At 41.8% G+C, this 23,999-nt stretch overlaps 1 protein-coding gene across 1 annotated transcript; it reads right to left on the bottom strand.

The window, feature by feature from the left end:
- Positions 1-1,729: 1,729 nt before the first annotated feature.
- LOC311050632 (prolactin-releasing peptide receptor) lies at positions 1,730-11,286 on the bottom strand (the record flags this gene model as incomplete). Its single annotated transcript, XM_084064718.1, has 3 exons — positions 10,772-11,286; positions 8,151-8,551; positions 1,730-2,092 (listed from the first exon to the last, which is right to left on the bottom strand). Exons 1-3 carry the CDS (start codon positions 11,223-11,225, stop codon positions 1,730-1,732), a joined length of 1,218 nt encoding a protein of 405 aa, XP_083920844.1. The 5' UTR covers positions 11,226-11,286.
- Between the last annotated feature and the right edge of the window lie 12,713 nt (positions 11,287-23,999).

Below are 23,999 nucleotides of genomic sequence, written 5' to 3'. Positions count from 1 at the left end.
TTCTTCACAATATGGCTGCTGTGCATAGAGCCTATTCATTTCTTGTGGTCCGTCCAACTTGAGCTCTTGAGGAGGAAGATGGAGAGATCTAATAATAATAATAATAATAATACATCAGACTTATATAGCGCTTTTCTAGTACCCAAAGTCGCTTTACAAAACAGCTTAAAAACAATTTTATTAGGAGAGAAAAGAAAACAAAAGAAAAGAAAACATTAAAAGGCTAAAACAAAAGGCTAAGACTTGTAATAGAGGACGAAAGTGAGGATTTGGTTAGGTCTGGGCAGGGAAGGCGAGTCTAAAGAGGTGGGTTTTGAGGGAGGCTTTGAAAACGGCAAGAGTGGGGGCAGCTTTGATGTGGGGTGGGAGTGGATTCCAAAGGGTGGGGGCCGCAACTGAAAATGCCCTGTCACCCCAGCGTTTTTTTTTTTTTTTGGGGAAGTCCAGGAGGTTTGCGTCGCCAGACCTGAGGGAGCGGGAGGGTGCGTGGCGTTGGAGGAGGTCAGAGAGGTAGCAGGGGGCCAGGTTATTGAGGGCTTTGTAGGTGGTGATGAGTATTTTGAAGTCTATTCTATGTTTTACTGGGAGCCAATGAAGGTCATGGAGTACTGGGGTGATGTGGTCTCTGGATCTGGTAAAATTACTGATATTGTTCAGGATTCTCCCTGCACCTCTCAAACAGTTAGATCTGTGTTTGGGTTGACATTAAAACCTGCCCACCACCGCGTACTGTAGGTTGTGGGTTCAAATCCACCGCGGGGCATACGGCTTTGTCGAGCGTCTAAAACACAATAGGCTCTATGCACAGCAGCCATATTATCACTTCCTTCACAGGTGTTACCAATGATACTAATGAAGGCTCTGTTCCATTTAGTCAAGCACAGGGGTTTCCACGACCCCCATAACTAGTGTACAAGTGTACACATTTGTACACTCTCAGAGTTACACACCTGTAAGGGGCCATTTGGAAGCCCATGAGGGTCCCTGGACCCCAACTGTAGACCCACTGGTGTTTCCAGTGGGCCAACATGCACAATATCAGCACCCTGACTCTGTTTGACCAGAATGGAACAGAGCCTTCATTAGTATCATTCGTAACACCTGTGAATGTCTTCATAATATGGCTGCTGTGAATACAGCCTATTGGGCCCTTTCGGGGGAGTGTGATAATTGTCACTGCATGTACTCCTACGGGCTGGATTGGCACCTGTCAGCAGGGAGTGTTGGGTGGGAGGAGTGGGACGAAGGCTCTGCGTTCCCCCGGGTGGGGGTCTCCTCACTGGTTGGTGAGTCAGTAGGATGCAACAGCAGTGACGACACACAGAAATGTGTGTGGGGAGGAATAAATTGGCATAACGACTACATTGGGGAGAAAAAGGTGTAAACAATAATTGAAAAAAATATATAATAGAAAAAATTAAAATAACTGATAGCTTAGCAGGAGAATACCCAGCATTTGTGCTCCATTTGCGCCATTGTGTGGCGACTCCGTGAGTGGAAACGAATAAAGCACAACCTCAGTTCCCAGGCCTTAACCTTAACCTCACCAAACCCATGCCTAAACTTACAATGTCTAAACTATTGCCTAAACTTTGCCATCTCTAAACCAGTGCCTAAACTTAACCATTACTAATCTAATACTGGAACTTAACCCTCTACAAACTAATGCCTAAACGTAATCGTCTCTAAACTAATGCTGGCTGTTCCTGCAATGCGTCATAGGAATCTGTTACACACTGGTTTGTGCTCCACCTGCTGGTAGATCAAGGGTCAGGGCAGGGGTCTTCTTGGCCGAACCCCTAGACAGCAGGCTATGGCAGGCGGTGGGTGTGGTATTGCGAGAGGTGAAGTGCGAGAGCGGTGTGTCCCCCTGGATGTCTCCCGCTCCACCGGCCATGGCCAGACGACTGCGACAGGAACAGAGGTACCTCCTCAGGTGAGCACGGACTTTGCTGTGCAGCGAGGCGTAGATGAAAGGGTTGTAACAGGCGGAGCTCATGGCCACTAGGTGGCAGCACACCTGTAACACGTTGATGTAGTACTTCCCTAGAATGTGGAAGTCTGGGTCCACGTCCAGTATCAGGTTCAGCACCTACATGAAGGCAGAGGAATACTTCATTGCATATAGGTGTGCGACGGTTATTTGAAGTTATCTATTTCACTGATTACGACAAATAATCCTTTTTAGTATAGTCGATCGACAAACATAGTCGATCTACAAGCTCATGCTTGAAACGCTATGCGACGCGTTATGAGCTTGTAGATCGGCATTATATGTATTGCACCATTGTACAACAAAGTATAAAATACAATATTGCAAGTGGTTAATCAGACTGATTTAGTTGATTATAAAACTCTTTTAGAATATTTGTGTTTCATAGATATATATATATATATATATATATATATATATATATATATATATATATATATATATATACCAGCCTAAAAAAAAAAAAAAATATATATATATATATATATATATATATATATATCCATGAAACACTGTGTATATATATACACACACACACACACACACACACACACACACACACACACGATTAATCGAAAAAGCCATTGATAGAATAATCACTAAGAAAATCTATAGTTGCAGCCCTAATTGCATTTACTCATGTATTGAACTCCCCAGCTCTTTCTGTTTGGGTTTGGCATGGGTCATAGGATGTATTGTTACTTTGCAGGCTACTAAATTGCACTGTAGTAAAGCAACAAATTTAAATGAGTCAAGCTGGTGCAGATCTCTACCTATTTGTTTCTCATCTCTATTACCATAAAAACATTGCTGCTATGATGATGATCAAACCCTAATCTCCACCACCTCATTGCATCTCCACGGTTTATTAGGGCCCTAATAATTCGTGTACACACAGATGGTGCAAGAATTTGCAATCATTGCAGTGGTCAATTGCATATGATTTCATCATTCCGTGCAGGGCAAGATGACATTAGTGGAATTACCATAGAGTTCATTTTCCATGATTATGTTCTATTCAAAGATGATCGTACCAGCCTAGAAAAAGTTCTGTAACACGTCCCCTGATTCATTGAGCTTCTCTCTCCTCCTCTCCCTCTCCATCTGTACACATTCATTTCCTATCAAAGCATTGCACTAACTTGACTTCTTCCCTGGAGTTATAGTTGTTTCTTGATGTAATAGTTTTTGTTGTTGGTGCTGTGCATCTCTGCTCCTCTGTCTCTCGACAACCCTTCACGCAGTAGGTCGCCCAACTAGAGTCAGGTTATGTTCAAGTTTTTATTTCCTGTTAAATATTAACACATATTCACTGCCAGGGGTTTTCTAAAACAGGCTGTAGCTTCTGCCAGCATTTTTAAGCATTCTGACTAATCTTTCAAGAACCACAGAATATTTATCTCCAGTATGATCGATCCCCTGATGGTTGCTAATCACGGAGGGTTTCACTGTGCTTCCGTGAAAAGAATGTCATCGCGACCTCCCGTTCGCTTGTTATGTACCCAGTTGAAAATAGCATGTTTCGCCAAAAATACATAGTAAAACACATGAGCTGAGATACAGAATATTTCCCAAATACTTTAACCAGGAAGTGAATGGAGCAGTAAATCTTGATCTTGGATCGCGTTATCTCCTGTGAAAAACGAAAAATAAAATAATAATATGCTAAATAAATGACAGAGATCTCTGTCAATTAACTGAGACAGGCCCAGATCGCTGGCGTAGCGGTCCGGGCACCTAGGACTGTCATGTAGCCTCCTGTTCCCGACGATCTTTGCTGCATGTCTCTCCCCATCTCTCCCTCCCTGTTTCCTGTCTGTGATCCATAAATAAAGCCCAACAAAGCCCCCAAAAATCTCTCCGAGACAGTCAGTGTCTGCTTTTCTGTCTTGGTAATTTTATTCCCGAAAAAGGAATAAAATTGCCTGTCGATGTCCCTCCGTGGTGTGGTGCTGAGGTGGTAGTCTCAGCAGAGACTTGATACGTCTTTATTGATTCTTATAATTATAAAATCAATACAAAAACAGTCGGTCTCTTTTGAGGCTGCTGAGATGCTAAGGTTTCATTCTTTTTGCAGCACTAGGCCATACGAAATGCTACAGTCCTTATAGCAGGGGTTCCCAATAATTTCACGATTCAACACATTGTGAGCTTGAGCTTGTACACATTTTCACTGTCTATATTTAAAATCCGCTTGTGGTTCGATTTCCGTGGCCGGTATTGTCGTTTCCGTCTTATCCAGGCACAGACTGGCACAAGTCTCACCTTGAGACTACTTGTTCATGTTTTGACAAATCATCATTATAACAGATATATGACGCAATGATCATTTTTGTGCTCTAAGTATTGTTGTTGTTAGTGTTATTGTTGTATGTTTTGTTTTGTTTTCCTTCTTTGGTTGATGTTGTTTGATTTGTCCATTATTTTGTATAAATGTATGAATTCTGTATTCCGTTATCTGTGGACCCCCTTGAAAACTAGATGGATCATCTTAAGGGGTTATTTCCAATAAAGAAGCATGTGTAAAAATGAATAAATAGGAAAAAAAAGCTGCTGTAATTAAACGGCGCGAAAAAACTTGGCAGACACTAGCGGATACACTGACTGTGTAATTATTGCTAAACATTGCTCTTAAGTCATAATGAAAGAGATAATGAAACTGTATGGGCTACGTAATTATAATTCATATAATTTCCTGTCGGAAAGCTCTTCGCCTTTCAGCCCTGTGACTGACTTAATTGAAAACGCCTTTGCAACTTTATCTGACATTTCTAATAATCTCAACAGCTCCAATAATATATAGCAGTCTTCATACCATAAGCACAGTATAACTGAAACATTTGTCACAATCAGCTATATAAATATTGATCATTACTAAAAAACTTGGGTTCTTTTGATTTCCCTTATGATCCCTTTCTAATTGTTATGTTTACTATTAATTGTTGGAACTGAATCCTTTACCAGAGGTGTTATTATAGAAAAAAAATGGATGGTGACCAAAATAAAATATCCCATCTACAAGCTCACAGCACACTTCGCATCACAATGTAGATCCCTAAGTTCTATATTAAAAAACAAACAAACTAAAAACTAAAAGGTTGCAGACAATAAAACAGGTGTTTATAGCGTGTGTCACATGTAGATAGACAGGTGTGGATTGAGATGCACTCAGTGTAAGGATGCAAATTATCGATTCATTCATTCATTGATTGATTGTTGATAACCTTATCGATCGATTGATTAATCAATTAATTGATAAGCGGCGTTTTTAGGACCAAAAGGAACATTCTTGAAACCGAAAATTAGTGCAGAAACATAATTGCCTTAAAGGACGACTTCACCACTTTTCAACATATCTTCATATAATAAGTCCTCACTAATGCTATTAATGCTTTTCTACTTGGTCTGTGTCTCAAAGGAGGGCTGTGGACAGTCCAGAAACATCATCTTTAGGCAGGATTTTTTTTTCAAAAAAGATTACATTTTTTTTATTCAGATTTTTATTAAGGCGAGAACAATGGGATCTATTATTGCATTGCAACGTTCCAGGAATACAAAGCCTGCAGTTTCTATTAGCTTGGATTCCCCATCGATGATGTCACTGGTAGACGGGTTTCTGAACTGTCTACAGCCCTCCTCTGAGACACAGACTAATTAGAAAAAAATGGTACCATTTTATCATGAGCATTAGTGAGGACCTATTATATGAAGATATGTTGAAAAGTGGTGAAGTCGTCCTTTAATGTATATAACATTAACGAGCGTCAACTGGACACAGACACACACATCCCCTATGTGTGCTCTATGGTCTCATTTATCTCCAAAAGCCCTCACATTTGATTTGATATCATACATATGTTGTCTATCAAAACAAACCAAAATAAAGCGAGGGCAATGCGTCTCTGCAGGTAAACACCAACACACTACTCCAGTGGCAAACTGCTGTAATGGGAGAAATGGTGGTTAAAATTAATAAATTATTATTTTATTTTTTATGTAAACACGGGGCAAAGTTACATAGGCCTACTACAACCACTTACTGTAAACCCTACTGTTACGGACAGCCGTATTTTAGTCTGTGTTATTTGCATATTTTGTACTTAGATTTATTTGTACTGTTTGTATTTCGTATTTGTTTTCTGTTCTTCTACAAGGTGGAGCAGTTGTGTGCTTGTGCTAATTACCAAATGGACTGACACCTGTGGCTCTGCTAATGGCCTGGCCACTGATTGGCTGTGGCCATTAGCCCTTCTCTATTCACCTGTTTCCTAGGCTGTGTGTTTTCCACTTCCTGTCGATTTGATCCAATGAAATCCAATGAAACTGGTCAGATGACCAATGATATCCAATGAAATCGACAGGAAGTGGAAAACACACAGCCTTGGAAACAGGTGAATAAAACCTCCAGTTTGCCCTTGTGACCCTAGGCAACAGTAGCAGAGAATCTAGTACTCTTTTCCGGGAGGCATGCGTTAATCCGACAGACCTTTTCTCCGACTATGTGGCATCCGCGTGCGGTTAGGGTTAGGGTGCGGGTTTGGTTCGGGTTTAGTATTGGAAACGTCGGAGCGCTGCGCTGTCGGAGGAATGCGCTGTCGGACTAACGTACTGCACCCCTCTTTTCCCCCACAACCATTTAGCCTCGAGTCCTTTTGCATTTAGTTGCCTTGTGTTTTGTAAGTTTAATCCTCACTCAGTTATTTGCTATCTAGTTTGTCTTTTGCTTAATTCACCTTTTGTAAACCTTGTCACAGAGCTGAAGGGGTGAAGTGTCATTTTGTTTGGTTAATTCATTTATGCTTTTCCCCTTGTTTTCTCCTGTGTATTTTTCATTCGTAGGTAAGTAGGTCCTGTCATTGGCTTTTTGTTATTTATTTTTGACTAGGAGTATTAAGTTAGGGATTTTGTAAAGGATTTATGGATTATTGTGAACCTTCACCCTGAAGTCAAACGCTAATAAACAGCTGACATCTGGGGAAAGTGAAAAACGGGCTTCGGTGTTCCGTGCACATGGTAATGTTCAATGGCTGTGTGCAAATGCAGATCAATTGCTCCAGCCACTGAGGAGTACTGGGCAGAGAGATTTTTGGGGACACACAGAGCCACAGAGCTTTGTCGAATTATAGGAGGATGTATTAATAAATACATTTCCCATTGACCTGAATGGGAATGGTATTTTTCTCTCGGAAACTGTAAGGGCTGCAGTTTCAACACTTGAAGGGGAGATTCATAGTCCAGAGGCCTACATTCAGTATGAAAAAAATATTACACCATATTGGTGTATAGTGCCACCATGGCTGTTATAGTACTATAACTGTTATAGTACTATAACAGCCCACTTTACTTTTCGGCCTTTAACTCTTGAACCGTAGGTCGTAGAATTAAAACCTTTTCCCTGGATTCCTTGGGTCATGACGCAACTCCCCATATAGGCCATGCCCATTTGCGTCTGTATTGATTTTCCACCATTTAGAATTTTCTTCAAAACACACTTTTTGCTTCTCCTCCTGCAGATTTTGTCCAAATCTCACAAAACACATGATCTCTGCACCCGATGTGATAAACATATTTAAGAGAAATTGTGATAGTCCCTACCATTCATCCGTAATAGGCTTCCAAAGTTAGTGGGAGGGTTGCCAAAAGCATTTCCAAAATTCCACCCATACGCAACATGTAATCATTTGATGCAAAAACATGATTTTTGGGGGCATCAATCCTCTCAAAATGGAATTCAAATGATCTCAGGAGTGACCGACAAACTTTGTGGGAGGAGCCGATTTCTATAAAACAAAACGCCACATATCACGAACGCAGGATCCGATCAGCACCAAATTTGAATCGCATGTTGCATGGCCTCCAACGCTATTCCTCCCAGCGTATTCCTCAGGTCCCGGCGGCCGCAACCACATTTGCCATTTCCCCAAATTGCACCTTTGTTGTTACTATACTAATAATATTATATTGGCTGGTTAGCTTCTGCTTCTATTTGCTTCACATCAATCAATCAATCAATCAATCAATCAATCAATCCTGAAGTCATGAAGTCAACAAACAAAGAATAGTTTAGGTAAACGGCATAAAACAGGGCGTCCAAGTTGAGTACAGTAGCTTAAAGATTGTGTTAATCTCTTGGGATAACATCCATTTTTTTACTCACCTGCAATGGCAGCCAACAGAGGGCAAAGGCCAGCACAGATGTCACTAGCAGGGAAAAGGTCTTCTTTTTCTTTTTGCTCCAGCATCGCTGATTTTGGGACGAAGGTTCTCCGGGCAGGGAAAGGCGTTTAAGGCTGATGGTGATGGCGCAGTAGGAAACGCTGACCGACAGCAATGGGATCATATAGGAGACTGCGAGGATGAAACAGGAGTAGAGCAGTCGCAGATGGCCTCTGTTGGGCCAGAATTCCTCACACACTATCAAGTCTATGCCACTAGACCGTAGATCCACATAGTTAATGAACAGAGAAGGAGGGGCAGCCAGAACCAAAGACAAGAGCCAGACACCCAGAGCCACTGCCCCACAGCCCCATACCGAGATCCTCCTCCGCACCGGGTGGGCTGAGACAACCAGAGAAGAAAGATGCAGACAAATACAATTATTCACAAACCAAACAGATTGCAGACAAAATAGGGATGCAAATTATCAATCAATTCATTAATTGATAATTGATAACCTTATCAACCGATTAACCGGTTAACTGATAAGCGGCGTTTTTTTTAAATCTGAGAATCTTAATTTCAGATAAAAAAAAAAAATCCCCCAAAAAAGTGCTTAGGAGCCGAGATACAGCCTTTTTCAGTAAGTTAAAGAAGAAGTGAATGGAGCAGAAAATCTTCAAATCATCATATCTTGGGTTCTGAAAATTAAAAAAAAAAAAAAAAACTTTTTTTTAAACATTTTTTCAATTAATTGTTAATTGTTTGATTTAATCGGATAATTTCTTAATCGATTAATTCGATTAATCGATTAATTGTTAACATCCCTAAGACAAAATAAACACTGCATCTCTGTAACAAAACATAACCTCAAGACAGCAAGAAGGGGTGCATCATTGCAAACATAATTTCATTCAGTACTGTCTGTCTGCCTGCCTGTCCACAGCCAATCTCACAAACTACCAGGACGATCAATGTCATATTTCTTGTGCACGCTGCCAGCAGAGCAAGGAACTCAATTGACCAATTTCTAATTGATCAATGATAACGATGTCCTAAAATAAATGTAAATGAAATAATAATCGCAGAGCATTCTGCGATTTATTATCAGGCTATTGGAGGCTATGGACTGAAACTAGCCAATAAGGCACAAGTTGTTCACCCAGCTCATGTGATCTACAGTAGGCTACACTCCTAACCAACTGCAATGTTCCTGTCCCTCCGGCTCATGGGCTGTACCGTATGCTACTAGTCAGTGCAAGCATGTAATACGCTGGCGAAACACTGAAATTATAGTTTTTCTTTGAGCTCCACTTGTGACTATATACCCTGTTTGTTGTCTAGAGTTCATTTTCACCTGTAAGTCGCTCTGGACAAGAGCGTCTGCTAAATGCTTAAATCGTAAATTGAAAAAAGTTCAATTGTAGTTGATGCATATAAAAATATATATTTTTCAGTGAATGCCTTACGCTGGGCATACAGCATAAAGTTTCGAAATATTATTTTATTACTACTCATATTGTACAAGTAAATTGCGACGTCAAAGCCAAAGCTCACGATTTATGTGCCACTGTATAGGGAAAGACAAGGCAGCGAAGCCAATTCAGAAGATATGGAAGGTAAAATGGAAGAAGAGATCGAGATGATGAAAATAATGGGATTTGGCGGCTTTAACACCACAAAGGGTAGGAAGACTGATGGATCAGTCAATGAACATGCTATCAACATATCCCAGAAGAGAAAATACAGGCAGTATATGAATAGAAAAGGTGGATTCAACAGACCACTGGACTTCATTGCTTGAACGGAGGAATGAGTCGCATACTACTTCAGAAATAAACCTTTGATAGCTTCTCCTCCTCATTTAAGTGTTTGGTTTTGTGCTACACTGTATAGTCCGATCATTAAGCACGACCTGAGTGCTCACACTGTACGTCTCTGTCGAACCCTGCTGTCTGTTCTTGGCTGTTGACAATCGTCAATGAAGATTAATTTGAAAGCTGCATATACATTAGCCTCAGCCATCAGGGGGGGCAAGATTTTGCCATGAGGGAAAAAACGAACTAACAAACAAACAAAACCCCTCAAAAAAACAAGAAGTGCCTTGACGAGCCTGGCTTCCTTCTCTTATACGTCCACATAATGCGGCGTGTTGTGGATGTATATCTTACTTTGGCCGTGTACATGTAGGCATGGCTTGGCTTCCAAAACATGCCCGATGGGCACTGGTCCAGTTGTATTCATAACTGAATACTATTATAATGATTAGGATTCTGAAGCATTATATCATTAAAGGACCACTTCACCCATTTTCAACCCCTCTTCATATAATTGATCCTAACGAATGCTTGTTATAATATGGTACCATTTTTGTCTTTTCACTCTGTGTCTTAGAGGAGGGCTGTGGACAGTTCAGAAACCCGCCTACCAGTGACGTCATTGGTAGGCAGGTTTGGTCATCAGCTTTGATTACCCATGTCACTGGTAGGCAGATTTCTGAACTGTCCACACAGCCCTCCTCTAACACACAGACCAAGTAGACAAAAATGGTACCATATTATGATGAGGATTAGTGAGGACCAATTATGTGAAGACGGATTGAAAAGTTTGAACTTCTCCTACCCACAACTATGTAGCGGTCCACGGCGATAGCGGTAAGGGACAGCACCGATGCAAAGACCGTGGCACACTGCAGCAGCGGGACCAGGTGGCAAAGTGGCCTTCCAAAGGCCCAGCCGCTCCTGTCGAAGGCATAGGACGCCGTCAGCGGCACACAGCTCAGACACATCAGCAGATCGCCGGCCGCGAGGTTACCGATGAAAAAGTTGGTGGCGTTGTGGAGCTTCTTGTCGGCCAGGATGCAGGCGAGCAGGAAGGAGTTGCCGACACCGGCCACGGACACCAGGAGGCAGTAGAGGGGAAGGAAGAGTGGCTTGAACCGAAGAAGAAGCTCCATGCCAGAGAACATGTCCAGGGGGTCGCTGCCGTTGAGTCCTCCGCCTCCGCTGTCTTCTAGTCTGACTTCATGGCTGCTGTTCGTTGTCCTGCTCAGCTCCTCTCTCATGAAGAGATCCATGGTCCTGCAGACACACCAGACACACCATGTTCTGTTGCGTTGTGTGCTTGTAGATTGGCTGTTTTCGAATAGCTGAAAGCATGTACAGGGTGCTTAAGTGGTTAATGTATGTTTTGTAATATTAATAATCTAAATCTGCAAAGTAACTAGTAAGTCAAATAATTGTAGTGGAGTAAAACGTACAGTATTTGTGTAGTGGGGTTGGAGGAGTTTCCCAGCTAAATGACTGATAGTTAGGGACCAAATGGACCCTTAACGGTCTGTAACTCTTGAGAGTGTACAAATGGTATTTGTACTCTCTCAGAGTTAAACTAGAAAATATTGTTCCTGAAGAAACAATGTTTTAATGTTAAATGTTTTAAGAAACAACTCACTTTAAGACTAAAAATAGTAGTATAAACAGGCAGTGCTCTCTTTGACTTGGTATCTCTGACTGTGTTGTATGTGAGTGTGTGGACTTGGCTCCGGTTAATAAGCAGTTACGTACGTACGTGTGTGTGTGTGTGTGTGTGTGTGTGTGTGTGTGTGTGTGTGTGTGTGTGTGTGTGTGTGTGTGTGTGTGTGTGTGTGTGTGTGTGTGTGTGTGTGTGTGTGTGTGTGTGTGTGTGTGTGTGTGTGTGTGTGTGTGTGTGTGTGTGTGTGCGGTTGAGCATAAGGGCACAAGCTCTAATAATGATCAGTTCAGAGTAAGACCTTCATTCAACCCAGGACGCTATTGAGGAAAAAACTAGATAATGGATGCAGAATAAAGAATTCTTTCTTTGGTGTAATCAACACTCTTTTGTCAAGCTACCAATGCTACATGGTGGAAAAACTGCTGAACTATTTGAAAGCTATGTTAGGGCACGGTCACACCGAACTTTAATTCTACCTATGAGGGTGGATTCTGACATGGCTTTGTGTCCAGAATCACTGCGCCGCGGCAGCCTACTCACTCACAAAATATATGACACAAAAAATAGTACCATGTGACAGAGGGGTCGAAATTGAACGAAACCTGCTCTATATGGTAGAAATAGGTCAACAATACAAATGACGCTAGTTTTTTAAATGTATTTATTTTTAATGAGTGGCCCCCACCAAATCTACTAATCTACCGGAACTACATTCATATTTATCAGGAACGGACCATAACTCTGACCACGGGACTCGGGCAATCAATTAATACCTTTGCAACCCCTACATTAATGGTAAGTATTTCCTACAGAAAATACTCAAAAAATCTGAACTAACCCTTTAAGGGTCAAAATGTACCCTTATACCATAGAAGGTAAAAAGTCATTTATTTTTCATAAACCCAAGCTTTATTTTACTCCTAATAGCAAATTGAAATTGAGGAAGTTTCTATCGAGTCCGAGTCGAGTAGAGTGTTTGTTCAGTAAAAGGAGTCTCCCATGTCTATCCATCTCTTTAACAAACAGAAAATGCATTTTCAGCGCTCTCTCTTGATTGGCTTAAATGTTGTCACCTACCTGAAAATGTACTATATTCTGTTCATTAAAGAGCTGGAGAGACCCCTGTGACCGAGCAAACGCTCTGTAGCAATGATTACTATCAGAATATTGTACTTTAACTTTTTAACAAAAAAAAAAGAACCTACCTTTAACTAAAATGGTGGTAATTAATTTAGTTGCGTTAAAATAGCTATTTCTGAGGATATGAAGCCTTGTTCCAAAAGATAAATGTAAAGGATTTTAAATGCAGCCGCAGTGACTTTACGAAAACACGGGGCATTTCTACTGTGTCCTTCTCTCTCCCCACTAGCAAAACCCATTGGAAATGCATTGGGTGCTTAAAGTACAAGCATACGTGTCCACAGTAAGCTGATTCTTTTACAGTTTGAATGGGCTTTCTAGGTGTAAGTATGTAGAACTAGTAGCGTGCCAAAGTCTTGGGGAGAATAAATATGAGAACATCAATAGTTCTATACATATCTATATTTCAACAATTAACACAGAGGATTTTATGTGTAGATTGGGGTCTCAGAGAAAAAAAGAACAAAACAACAACAATCCTATCAAATTGGGGGTCCTTTTTTTTTTTTTTTTAATAAATTTCATCCCGCGATTTTTGTAACCCATTTTTTTTTTCACCCGGTGCCAATTTCCTGATCCTGGGCGCTACACCAGTCCCCCACAGCCTGGGGAGGCCAGGGCCGAGCTCATGCTTCCTTCAGTGCATGAGAGCCAACTGACCTTCTTGTCACCTGACAGGGGGGAGTTTCCCTGGTAGGACGTAGCGCGTGGAAGGAACACGTTATTCCAACCAGTTCCCTTCCCCTCCATCAGGCGCCCCGGCTGTCATGGGGGAGGCGGTATAGTGACCAGGATTACTACATGTTTTTGTGAGGGTATTAACTACCCTGGGAGACACGGGGAGAACATGCAAACTCCACACAGAGTAGGCCCTTTCGCCAACCCCACCTAGGGTATGGGCGCTGATGACGTGGAGGAGAAGACACGCCCCCAGCGCCCACAGCGTCCCCGGCGGGAATCGAACCCAGGACCTTCTTGCTGTGAGGCGACAGCGCTACCAACTGCGCCACCGTGCCCAAATTGGGGGTCCTTGAAAATTAAATAGGTTGAGAATCACTGATTTAGGGTATTGTGATTAGGAAAGGACACAGGGCACCTTCAAAGATAACTATGGGTGTAAAGGCAACTACTTAAAGCTGCACTATGTAACTTTCCTCTTCTACCCTGGATTTGAACCCAGTTTCCTGCGCAAGTGCTGAAATTTGTACCATTGAGCTAAGCTCTGCCTGCTTGCTCAGGGGATGAATAGGCTCTATGCATAGCAGCCATATTGGAAAGAAATTGGGCCTCTTCTTACTTCCTTCACAGGTGTTACCAATGATACTAATGAAGGCTCTGTTCCATTCTGGTCAGGGTGCTGATATCGTGCATGTTGGCTCACTAGAAACACTCCATTTTGGTTCCCAAATGGCCCCTTATGGTGGGTGTCTTACGGTTCCATTTGGTTCCATTTGTACACTCTCAGAATTATGGGGGTCCTTGAAAATAAGACAACCACTATGCCACACTAAATGGAACAGAGCCTTAATTAGTATTATTGGTAACACCTGTAAAGGAAGTAAGGCAGGGGCCCAATTCATTCCCAATATGGCTGCTGTGCATAGAACATTGAATCAGGGCTTTCCGAATCAGGGCTTCCCGTAAAGAAGAAAGTTTGGAGAGGACAAAAGTGGTTCATACTTAATGCAGCTCGGCACTGATGGGTTCTGAATGTTAGACCCGCCCACTCACTGCTGGAATGGTGATTTTACCACAGGTTTGTTTACATCAACCTCCGACGTGCTTTGATATAATTAGTCTCGGGGAATTTGCTGTTTCTGCCAACAGACGCACTGGACAGCGTGTGCTATCTCTCTCCATGAATTCATTACCACCACCTTGTAGTGTTTGTTTTCCGTCTGAGAGGGATTTTGTACGTCATAACCTCCTCAGCCGTCCTTTTTTCAAAACTATCCATACAGTATGTTGCTGACACATTGCGGAAGCTAGAAAAATGGGGCTCCCCGAGTGCAGATCTGCGCCAGGCCTGCTCGCCTACCCAGGGCTTTGTCAGTCATGGGGTGCAGCCGTCAGAGTACCTAAAAGCAGATCAAATTTATCGCCAAATCATAATAAATATATTGCTTATTTTATATTCAATAAAAATATCATATCCTTCATAAGTTGTCTTTCATGAGTTGTCCTGACAGAACTGTAGTTTAAACAAAGCTCTCATTCTCAAAATCTACTTAAAGGGAGACTAGGTAACTTTGAGCCTAAATTAAAGAAAAAAAATATATATATATGTTTATTTCGCATTTTTTCCAGCTATCAGCCACTATATAATTATGCAGGTGTGTATTCCTGCAGAAAGACACATTCCTCTGGCTGTATTTTTGTTTTGTTCCACTGTGTTGACATTCCACTGTTTATATTGACATTCATCCCCTGCAGGGACTGAAAAGTCTGTGGGGGGAGAGTAGGCGGCTCGGCTGGAGCTCTTAATTGATCCCTATGAACTTTGAAGGGGTTGTGGATTGAGTTGATCGATAGGGCCATAAAAGCGTCAACCTCGCTAGTGCTCTCTCTAATCAATGAATGCATAAAAGACAGCAATCACTTTGATACCTGTCAGAGAGGGGAGGGGAGAGGGGGGAGTGTGTGTGTACAGATCTGCAAAGTTACCTAGTATCCCTTTAAAGCGGCCTTATGTAACTTTTTACCAGCTTGCAAGCTGGTCTAAGAAGAGACTGAACAACTAGTCATCCATGTGTTCGACATATTCGCGACATGTTTTCAATCATTGGCTGTCCTTTAAGCCACAGGGGATACTTTCCCATACTCTGAACGGGCGGTCTTGTCCTCCCAAGCTATGGTACTAGACACGCCTCTCGCCTCTATGCATACTATACACGCCTGCCGTCTGTTCAAATCGCGGTGACACAGAGTAATATATAGGACGAAATGTAAGTAAAGTACTTGAGTAAATGTACTTAGTTACTTTACACGTCTGCATACGAGCTGCGTAGCGTCCATTCTGGCCTAGCGGTGTTGCCAGATTCTGTGAGAAATAAGCAACAGGTCTAAGCCAATGGGGAGCCACTAGCAGTGTTGCCAGATTGTGCGAGACAAATCAGGAACCAGGTCTATGAAAACAAGCTGCGCATACACGACACACACACACACACACACACACACACACACACACACACACACACACACACACACACACACACACACACACACACACACACACACACACACACACACACACACACACACACACACACACACACACACACACACACACACACACACACACACACACACACACACACACACACACACACAGAGAGAGAGAGAGAAAATGAATACAATTATTTATTTTCCAATCTGATGGTCCAATGTTAGAGTTAATACAATAACCTATACAATTGGGGTGGTTGTATTTTGCCTCCCTGCTCTTCTATTGAGACATAATTTAGATTGTGTCAAAGGTCATGTCTCACTGACTCTATTAGATCAATGGTAAAAAAAACAGGTTCAAATCCAGGGTAGAAGAGGAAAGTTACATAGTGCAGCTTTAAGTAGTTGCCTTTTCAAAGGTATCTTTAAGGGTGAACTGATAGATGACAACCCATCTGTTGATTGTTTTGCAGGATGTAGCTCTGTCCACAAATAGGTTACTGTATTGTATGGAGCCTATTTGTAAGTAGTTTTCAAAGTGGGAACCAGGGACTCCAGGAGCCAAATGAGGAGCAGTGTCACTATAATTTAGTTCACTAGAAACAAAACATTAGTGATTATTAAGTGCATATCTGCATGCACATAATTATATTGTTGTTGTGGTTAAGTTGAAATAATAGAAATAACACACACATACATACATATACGTGTGTGGGTGCGTGCGTAGATATTTAAATATATAGAGGAACCGGGAATCGGAACAGTTAGGAATCGGAATCGTTAAGAGGGAATCGGAACCGTTAAAATCTTCTGATGCCTTTAGAGATGCATCCCCGCCTGGAAACCCTGTTGCTAAGGACTTTGTGTCTCATCCAGGCTGAGCAGCTCTTTTCTGAGTCAATGAAGGCTCCCTGGTGTTTGCCTCCACCTCCGATCTTTCTTTGCAATCCCAACCTCCCCACCGCCTCCCCCAGGACCCCCCCCGTCTGCAAATGATAACCCTGAATCCATGATCCTTGCTTGCTTTATTCTTAATATCCCCCCCGTCTCTCTCAAATCTTTGAAGAGCTCTGTGGGCTTGTCTGCCGCCCTGCCAACCCACACACACACACACACACACACACACACACACACACACACACACACACACACACACACACACACACACACACACACACACACACACACACACCATGTCCCTTCCTTAATAATCCTCTGGCTCTAGCAAAGCTCAAAGTCTCATTAGAGACAATTAAAGGTGAATACAAATCACATCTAAACAGAGCTGCTACCTTTAAATGCATTTTAACTGTTTTTATTACATTTTGACACTTGCTTTGGCAATGTAAATGTATGTTTACCAATAAATGCTCCTTTGAATTGAATTATTTTTTATTCATTTGATTAAAAAAGCCGGGCCGGGAGGCACAGCACAGTGATCAGGCCCCCCCTGCGCACGCACGCGCACATCCCGTGTGCGCACGCAAATCTGACGGCCCGGGCCCTCCAGGGTCGCGGGCCTGGAGGCGGCCGCCTCCCTGGCCTCCCCGGACACTCCGCCACTGATTAGGGCAGTAATGTGGTAACTTTTAGTGGTCTTCTACAGTATATACTGTAGTTGTAACTTCTCTGTCTCCGCCAGTCCAAACATCATGCACATAGGTACACATGCAGTGGCGCCGTTAGGGGTGGGCTTCGGTGGCTATAGCCACCAATGTTTTATCCAAAGCCACCAATAAAAATTAAAAAAAATGATATATCTATCACCCTAACCTAACCCTACCCCTAACCCTAAAACCGAAATAAAGTAACAAAAAACGGGGAAAAAAGCACCCAAATCCGCGAAATCCGCTGAAAAAAACGCGCGCGCGGGAGGAGGGGCTAAGCCCCCGACCTAGTAGAGACCTAGCGACGCGTCTGTACACATGATTAGCCATGATTGGCTAAAATTGGCATCTTGAGTTTGCAGGAGTGCCTCGTTTTGAGCAAAATGCCTCAAATCATGAACGCAGCGTCCGATTGCTGTGAAACTTTCACGCACATTCCCACTACATTAAGGAACAAATGCCAGCCTTTTCACATTGCTCTATTATAGCGCCACCAGGAGGCCATTTTTTTTTTTTTATAATCATATATATATATGTATTACTCCGACAGATTTTGTCCAAACATCATGCAAATCGGTACACATTAGCTCTATAGTCAAGTGATCAAGATGGATCTGTCCGATTTGTCATATTCCACCAACATTGCTGGCCCACAATAACCTACCTAACCTAGCGGAGACCTGTGCTCCGAGGAGCACTTTTTCTTGTTGGAATATGCAATTTGATGACAGAGCTGGAAAAATAAGATGGACTGCATTGCGATGCGTTGTGTGCATGTTGATCAGCTATTTTAGGCAAAGAGGTTTGGTGAAGAGGGGAAAAAGGAGGGGGCAGAGTACAGACTCCTGGGGGACACTGGTTAGTGAAGTATATATATGGTTTAAGTGATTAATTGATTATTAATCACACAAATAATAATGGTTACAAAATGTGTCATTTTGCAGTAAATGCTTCACCTCTTCCAAATACAATCCTTTACAGTTTAGTGTGACTACAAAATGAAAACAAATAAATGATGATGAACATTCTGTCACCTAATATAAGAGCTGTCTAAAAACAAAGTTGAAATGATATAACGGCTCTTCTGTACAGTTTAACAATTATCTATGTCGGTGAATGTCATTCTCTCCCACTGCCTCTCACATATGCTGAGAAATCGGAGCCCCTGCTGTGCTTAAGTGCAACCTCTGTAGCAATTTTAAGACACACACACACACACACACACACACACACACACACACACACACACACACACACACACACACACACACACACACACACACACACACAGTTTGTCAAAATTGACAAATCGCAAGTTTTGACAATTATTCATAATCATTTATAGTATATAGTCATTTAAATACTCGTTAAACTAATCAACTAATACAGTGTGTCTCTAATTCCTGCTTTCTTGTTTACATCATTTGTAAGCTACAACAACATTCCAAATCGAAAACACATTTCTGAATGACTGAAATTGTGGAAGAGAAGAGATCCTACCTGTGATGATTTTAGAAATGCGAGAAAAAAAAATCCGCTGATGCGTGCTTAGTTCTGTATATTTATCTCCATTTGCATCTTCTTGCTTTACTTGCTCAGGCACTTTTCTTCACTCTGTTGTTTTCAGTTACACCTTTTAAATCTCTGGTCGTGTGGTCAGCCTATAGCCTTGCAATAAGGAATTCAGACAGGGAGTTCAGACAGCCCTTCTCTCACTCTGCTGTGTCTGAGAGGTACTAAGAGAGAGACAGAGAGAGAGAGGGGGGGAGAGGAGAGAGAGAGAGAGAGAGAGAGAGAGAGAGAGAGAGAGAGAGAGAGAGAGAGAGAGAGAGAGAGAGAGAGAGAGAGAGAGAGAGAGAGAGAGAGAGAGAGAGAGAGAGAGAGAGAGAGAGAGAGAGAGAGAGAGAGAGAGAGAGAGAGAGAGAGAGAGAGAGAGAGAGAGGGGAAAGGTACCCTCACAACCTCTCGCTTACACACAATGTGTCCTCACCCTTGCTTTTTACATCGTCCTTATCTGTACCTACTTTATTTTCTCACTGTCAAAACACACACACACACACACACACACACACACACACACACACACACACACACACACACACACACACACCTTGAATTATTGATACACATACATCTTGTATTATTGAAGGCCACAGAACTATAGGGACAGTAGTCCATGAGCCAGACATGATTTCATTATCGAAAGAGTGGGCAAAACCATACCTATATTAAATTGTTCATAGGGTCAATACATGGTTATCACACATTTTGTTATTTTCCTCATGACAGGTGAAAAAAATTACATTTAAAAAAGAGTTATCATAATGAAACTTCCTGAGTTGATTACTTACATGAAGACAATGATTTATCGTATTAAGTTTTCTGAAATTGTATATTTAAATATGCAAATTAGGCATTACGAAAATATGTCCGAATTTGTATAACTTTCCAGAATCAACATTGGAACATTGGACAAAGCCAGGGTGAACATTCTTATTTAATTTTGTTAAGATGTTGGAGTCAAAGGTTTTTAACGAGGGAATATTCAATATCTGGCTCAATTTTGGGGCTCTGGCTCATGGACTTAATGCCTAATTTGCATATTTAAATATACAATTTCAGAAAACTTGTAATACGATAAATCGTTGTCTTCATACAAGTAATCAACTCAGGAAGTTTCATTATGATAACTCTTTTTTAAATGTTGTCATTTTTTCACCTGTCATGTACGTAGGGGGAAAATAACAAAATGTGTGATAACTATGAAAAAGCTGCTCCTGTGGAAAGGTTATCATATATTTATATTTATAAATATATATATCTGTTGTTTTCAGTTACACCTTTTAAATCTCTGGTCGTGTGGTCAGCCTATAGCCTTGCAATAAGGAATTCAGACAGGGAGTTCAGACAGCCCTTCTCTCACTCTGCTGTGTCTGAGAGGTACTAAGAGAGAGACAGAGAGAGAGAGGGGTGGAGAGGTACGAGAGAGAGAGAGAGGAAAGGTACCCTCACAACCTCTCGCTTACACACAATGTGTCCTCACCCTTGCTTTTTACATCGTCCTTATCTGTACCTACTTTATTTTCTCACTGCCAAAGCAAACACACACACACACACACACACACACACACACACACACACACACACACACACACACACACACACACACACACACACACACATCTTGAATTATTGATACACATACACATACCCATACATCTTGTATTATTGAAGACCACAGAACTATAGGCACAGGTTACAGGCAGGCAGGACGCATTTAGAAAGTATGAACAGGCAAACAAACCAAAAAGAGAGGAGGAAAAGTCCAAAACCCAGATGGGGTAACACAAAGTCAGACCAAACAAAAGGAAGGCAAAAAGTAATATGAAGTGAATGAGCTTCACTTCAGATTACTTTTTGCCTTCCTTTTGTTTGGTACTGGCAAAAACTCACGGGATCTATGGAGACAACAAAGGTACATCCTAGTTCAGACCAAAAAATGTGCGATGACATGAATCCCCAAAAAACGTGGTTTGCATCATTATAAAACTATTGTAGAAGGTCTCCATCAAAGCGACAAGTGGAGACCACTCAGCGTCTCCATAGCAGTGGTACTTGTCATGCTGCCAACATACGCCCTTGATGTGCAAACTCCAGCTGAGCACCTGACAGCACAACAACCTTTCCTACTAGACCATACATGGGCAACTGGCGGCCCGGGGGCCACATGCGGCCCCCACCTTCACTTAATACGGCCCGCAGGTTAATATCGGAACACTGATAAATTATTGATTTCAGCTGTTACAATACCAAACATGCAAACGTGACCCGCTTTAATTACTTCAGTCTATATAGGTAGCTTAACGACTAGTGTTAAAATATTATGTCCAATGTATTTGTATTTAAGTTCATACAATTAACATAAGTATAACTAAATGCATTTGAAATTAAAAAAAACTTTTCAGGATTCCAATTCAAAAATAGCACAAAAACAAATCAGTTCCAATGCAAAAATCGCAGATCTACAAGCTCAAAATGCGTCGCTTGTAGATCTTCTGTTTTTGCTACTTTTGTGTGACATAGAATGGCGATACAGAGATAACTGCCGACAGTATAATGTGGCTCCCTGGAGTGAGTGTGGAAATATAGTGGCCCTCTCCATCATCAAAGTTGCCCACCCCTGTACTAGACAGCCAAAGCGATCCAAGCAGTCCCTCCATAGCCTGGTAAACCCTCCCTCCGGAAATCTCATTTCCATTTGATTCCAGGAGTGAGTCTGGCATGAACGCAATTCTGCAATATTGGCTGTGTTCTGGAGTTGGGCGGGAGTAATACCATTGACTGACAACCCCTTCAGCCAATGATCGTTTTTCCCCTTCAGCCAATCAGCAGTTCATTTTTACCACCTCCAGACTATGTGACGCAACGGGACTTTTGAGACGGCCATGCCCAAAATAGGTTGCCTTATTGGGATACATGTGTGTCACTCCCCGCCCCTGCCGGTTCTCTAAATTTATATTTTTAAATAGGCTCTGTCATGATTAATTGACCACATATATGAAGTTAAACAAAAGCGGGTTTCGTCCCGTCACAAACCTTTGTTCTGAACCAGGCTTAACACTGCGTAGGCCTATCTGTCAGTAAGTTGGGAGACTTATATAGCAGCATGGTTGGCGAGGGAATGTGAAAGCAGGTGATTAGATGGGCAGAGGAACTGCAGGGCTGATGATGGGGATGGAAACAGGTTTTATAGATGCCATTGAGGTGAGGTGAGGTGGATGGAAGGTGGACGTGTCCAGAAGTGGGGAAATGACAGATGAAACAGGATGGAGACATGCGAGAGACAGAGAGACAGCTTGTGACAAGATGGGTAAAGTATCTCAGCCCATCTTTGAACGGGAGTTTGATTCTGTCAAAGCCAGACAAAGGTCACAGTCGCAGAGTTTCATCCGCCATTTCTGCTTTTCCTTCCTGTGCCATTTAAGGCTCTTCAAACAATGATAGAATCCATTGCAGTAACAACAAACATTAAGATCCAAGCAACTTTCAGTCTGTGTCCTTCATACTTTGTTGCACAGTGCTTTCACTTGCCAAATTGATTTTCACTCTAACTATGCAGAAAAAAGCTCTCCCGTGCAAGCTCCATATTTTTTGTTGTTTTTCAGAAAGGGAGAAGAAGAAAAAGGAGGGGGGGAGAGTACTGTAGAATATTTCTACATTTAGTCAGGGGATATTAGCAGAAAGATTTCCAATCTTGGAATAAATCCATTGCAAGCATTTGTTTTGCACCAAAACAACTTGGGCTAAAAACGGCCCAATCTCAATGGGCTTTTTACACAAAGAGTATACCTGGAAAAGGATGGCTATGGCCGTTTTTTAGCCCAAGGAGTGGTTTTGGTGCAAAACAAATGCTTGCAATGGATTCAGAATCATAAAAACACCCTAGTTTGACCCCTCACATGCTACTTAAAACAGAATTATTATTTTTCCCCCCCCCCCCACATAAGGTTATGGATGGTACCCCAACTTTCAGGAGCTGTCAAAAATTCTCCTAGGGAAACTGCATTTCAGTCTTTGTGAGATGTGTTACTAGACACTTTTACAAACACATTGGTGAAGATGTTTTTTGGTAAAGAATTTATTCCAAGATGTTTTTAATATCCCCTGACTAATTGTGGTATTGCTACTTTTACTTAAGTAAAAAATCGGAGTACATTTTCCTCCACTGGTGGGTGTCCTCTGCATTGTTAGCTTGAAAACTAGTGTGAAAACCACTGTGCGACAAAGTGTGAAGGAGACGGACTGAAAGTTGCTTATATGTTGTTTGTTATCGCAAAAATCCAAAACCCAGACGTGGTAAAAAACAAACAAAAGGTCAGAACAAACTAAATGGCAAAATGTAATCTGAGGTGAGACTCAGAAACATAGAACACCGCACAGTATACAATCACATACACACAGGGGCTATTATGGACCTTATACAGAGAACAGAGGGTACTGTAAAGCCTAGTTCAGACCACACGTTTGCGATGAGCCGAGTTGAAACCCGCAGCCACTTAGCACAAACCCCAAAACTGTTATTTGCAACATTATTTTCACTATTTTTAAAAACATTTTCAAATAGTTCAACTAGCCGATCTACAGCGACACGTTGTGAGCTTGTAGATTGGCTATTTGAACTATTTGAAAATGTTTTTTAAATAGTAACAAAATGGCAAAGAATTTAGGGATAATGGGTAAGGCACCGGCGAAATTAAGGCCCAGTGTGTGGGAGTCCTTTCTTCTGCATTAGTTGGCCCATAGTCTTCTCCGAGTCTGACGCACCTGTCGATCTGTAGGTGTGAAACATATTTGTATTTATTTATTTTTAAGCTAATGCAGTTAAGTTAATGCAGCATATGACACCAGACTGGTTGTGTTTGGCAGCGCTTAATGCAGTGTGATTTATGTACAGCACTATGTGTGTG

The sequence above is a fragment of the Gymnoscopelus microlampas genome (genome assembly GCF_963454915.1).
Source record: "Gymnoscopelus microlampas genome assembly, chromosome: 8".
NCBI classification, from domain to species: domain Eukaryota; kingdom Metazoa; phylum Chordata; class Actinopteri; order Myctophiformes; family Myctophidae; genus Gymnoscopelus; species Gymnoscopelus microlampas.
Note: the sequence above shows the minus strand (reverse complement) of the source record. Positions and strands in the feature narration are given on the sequence as shown.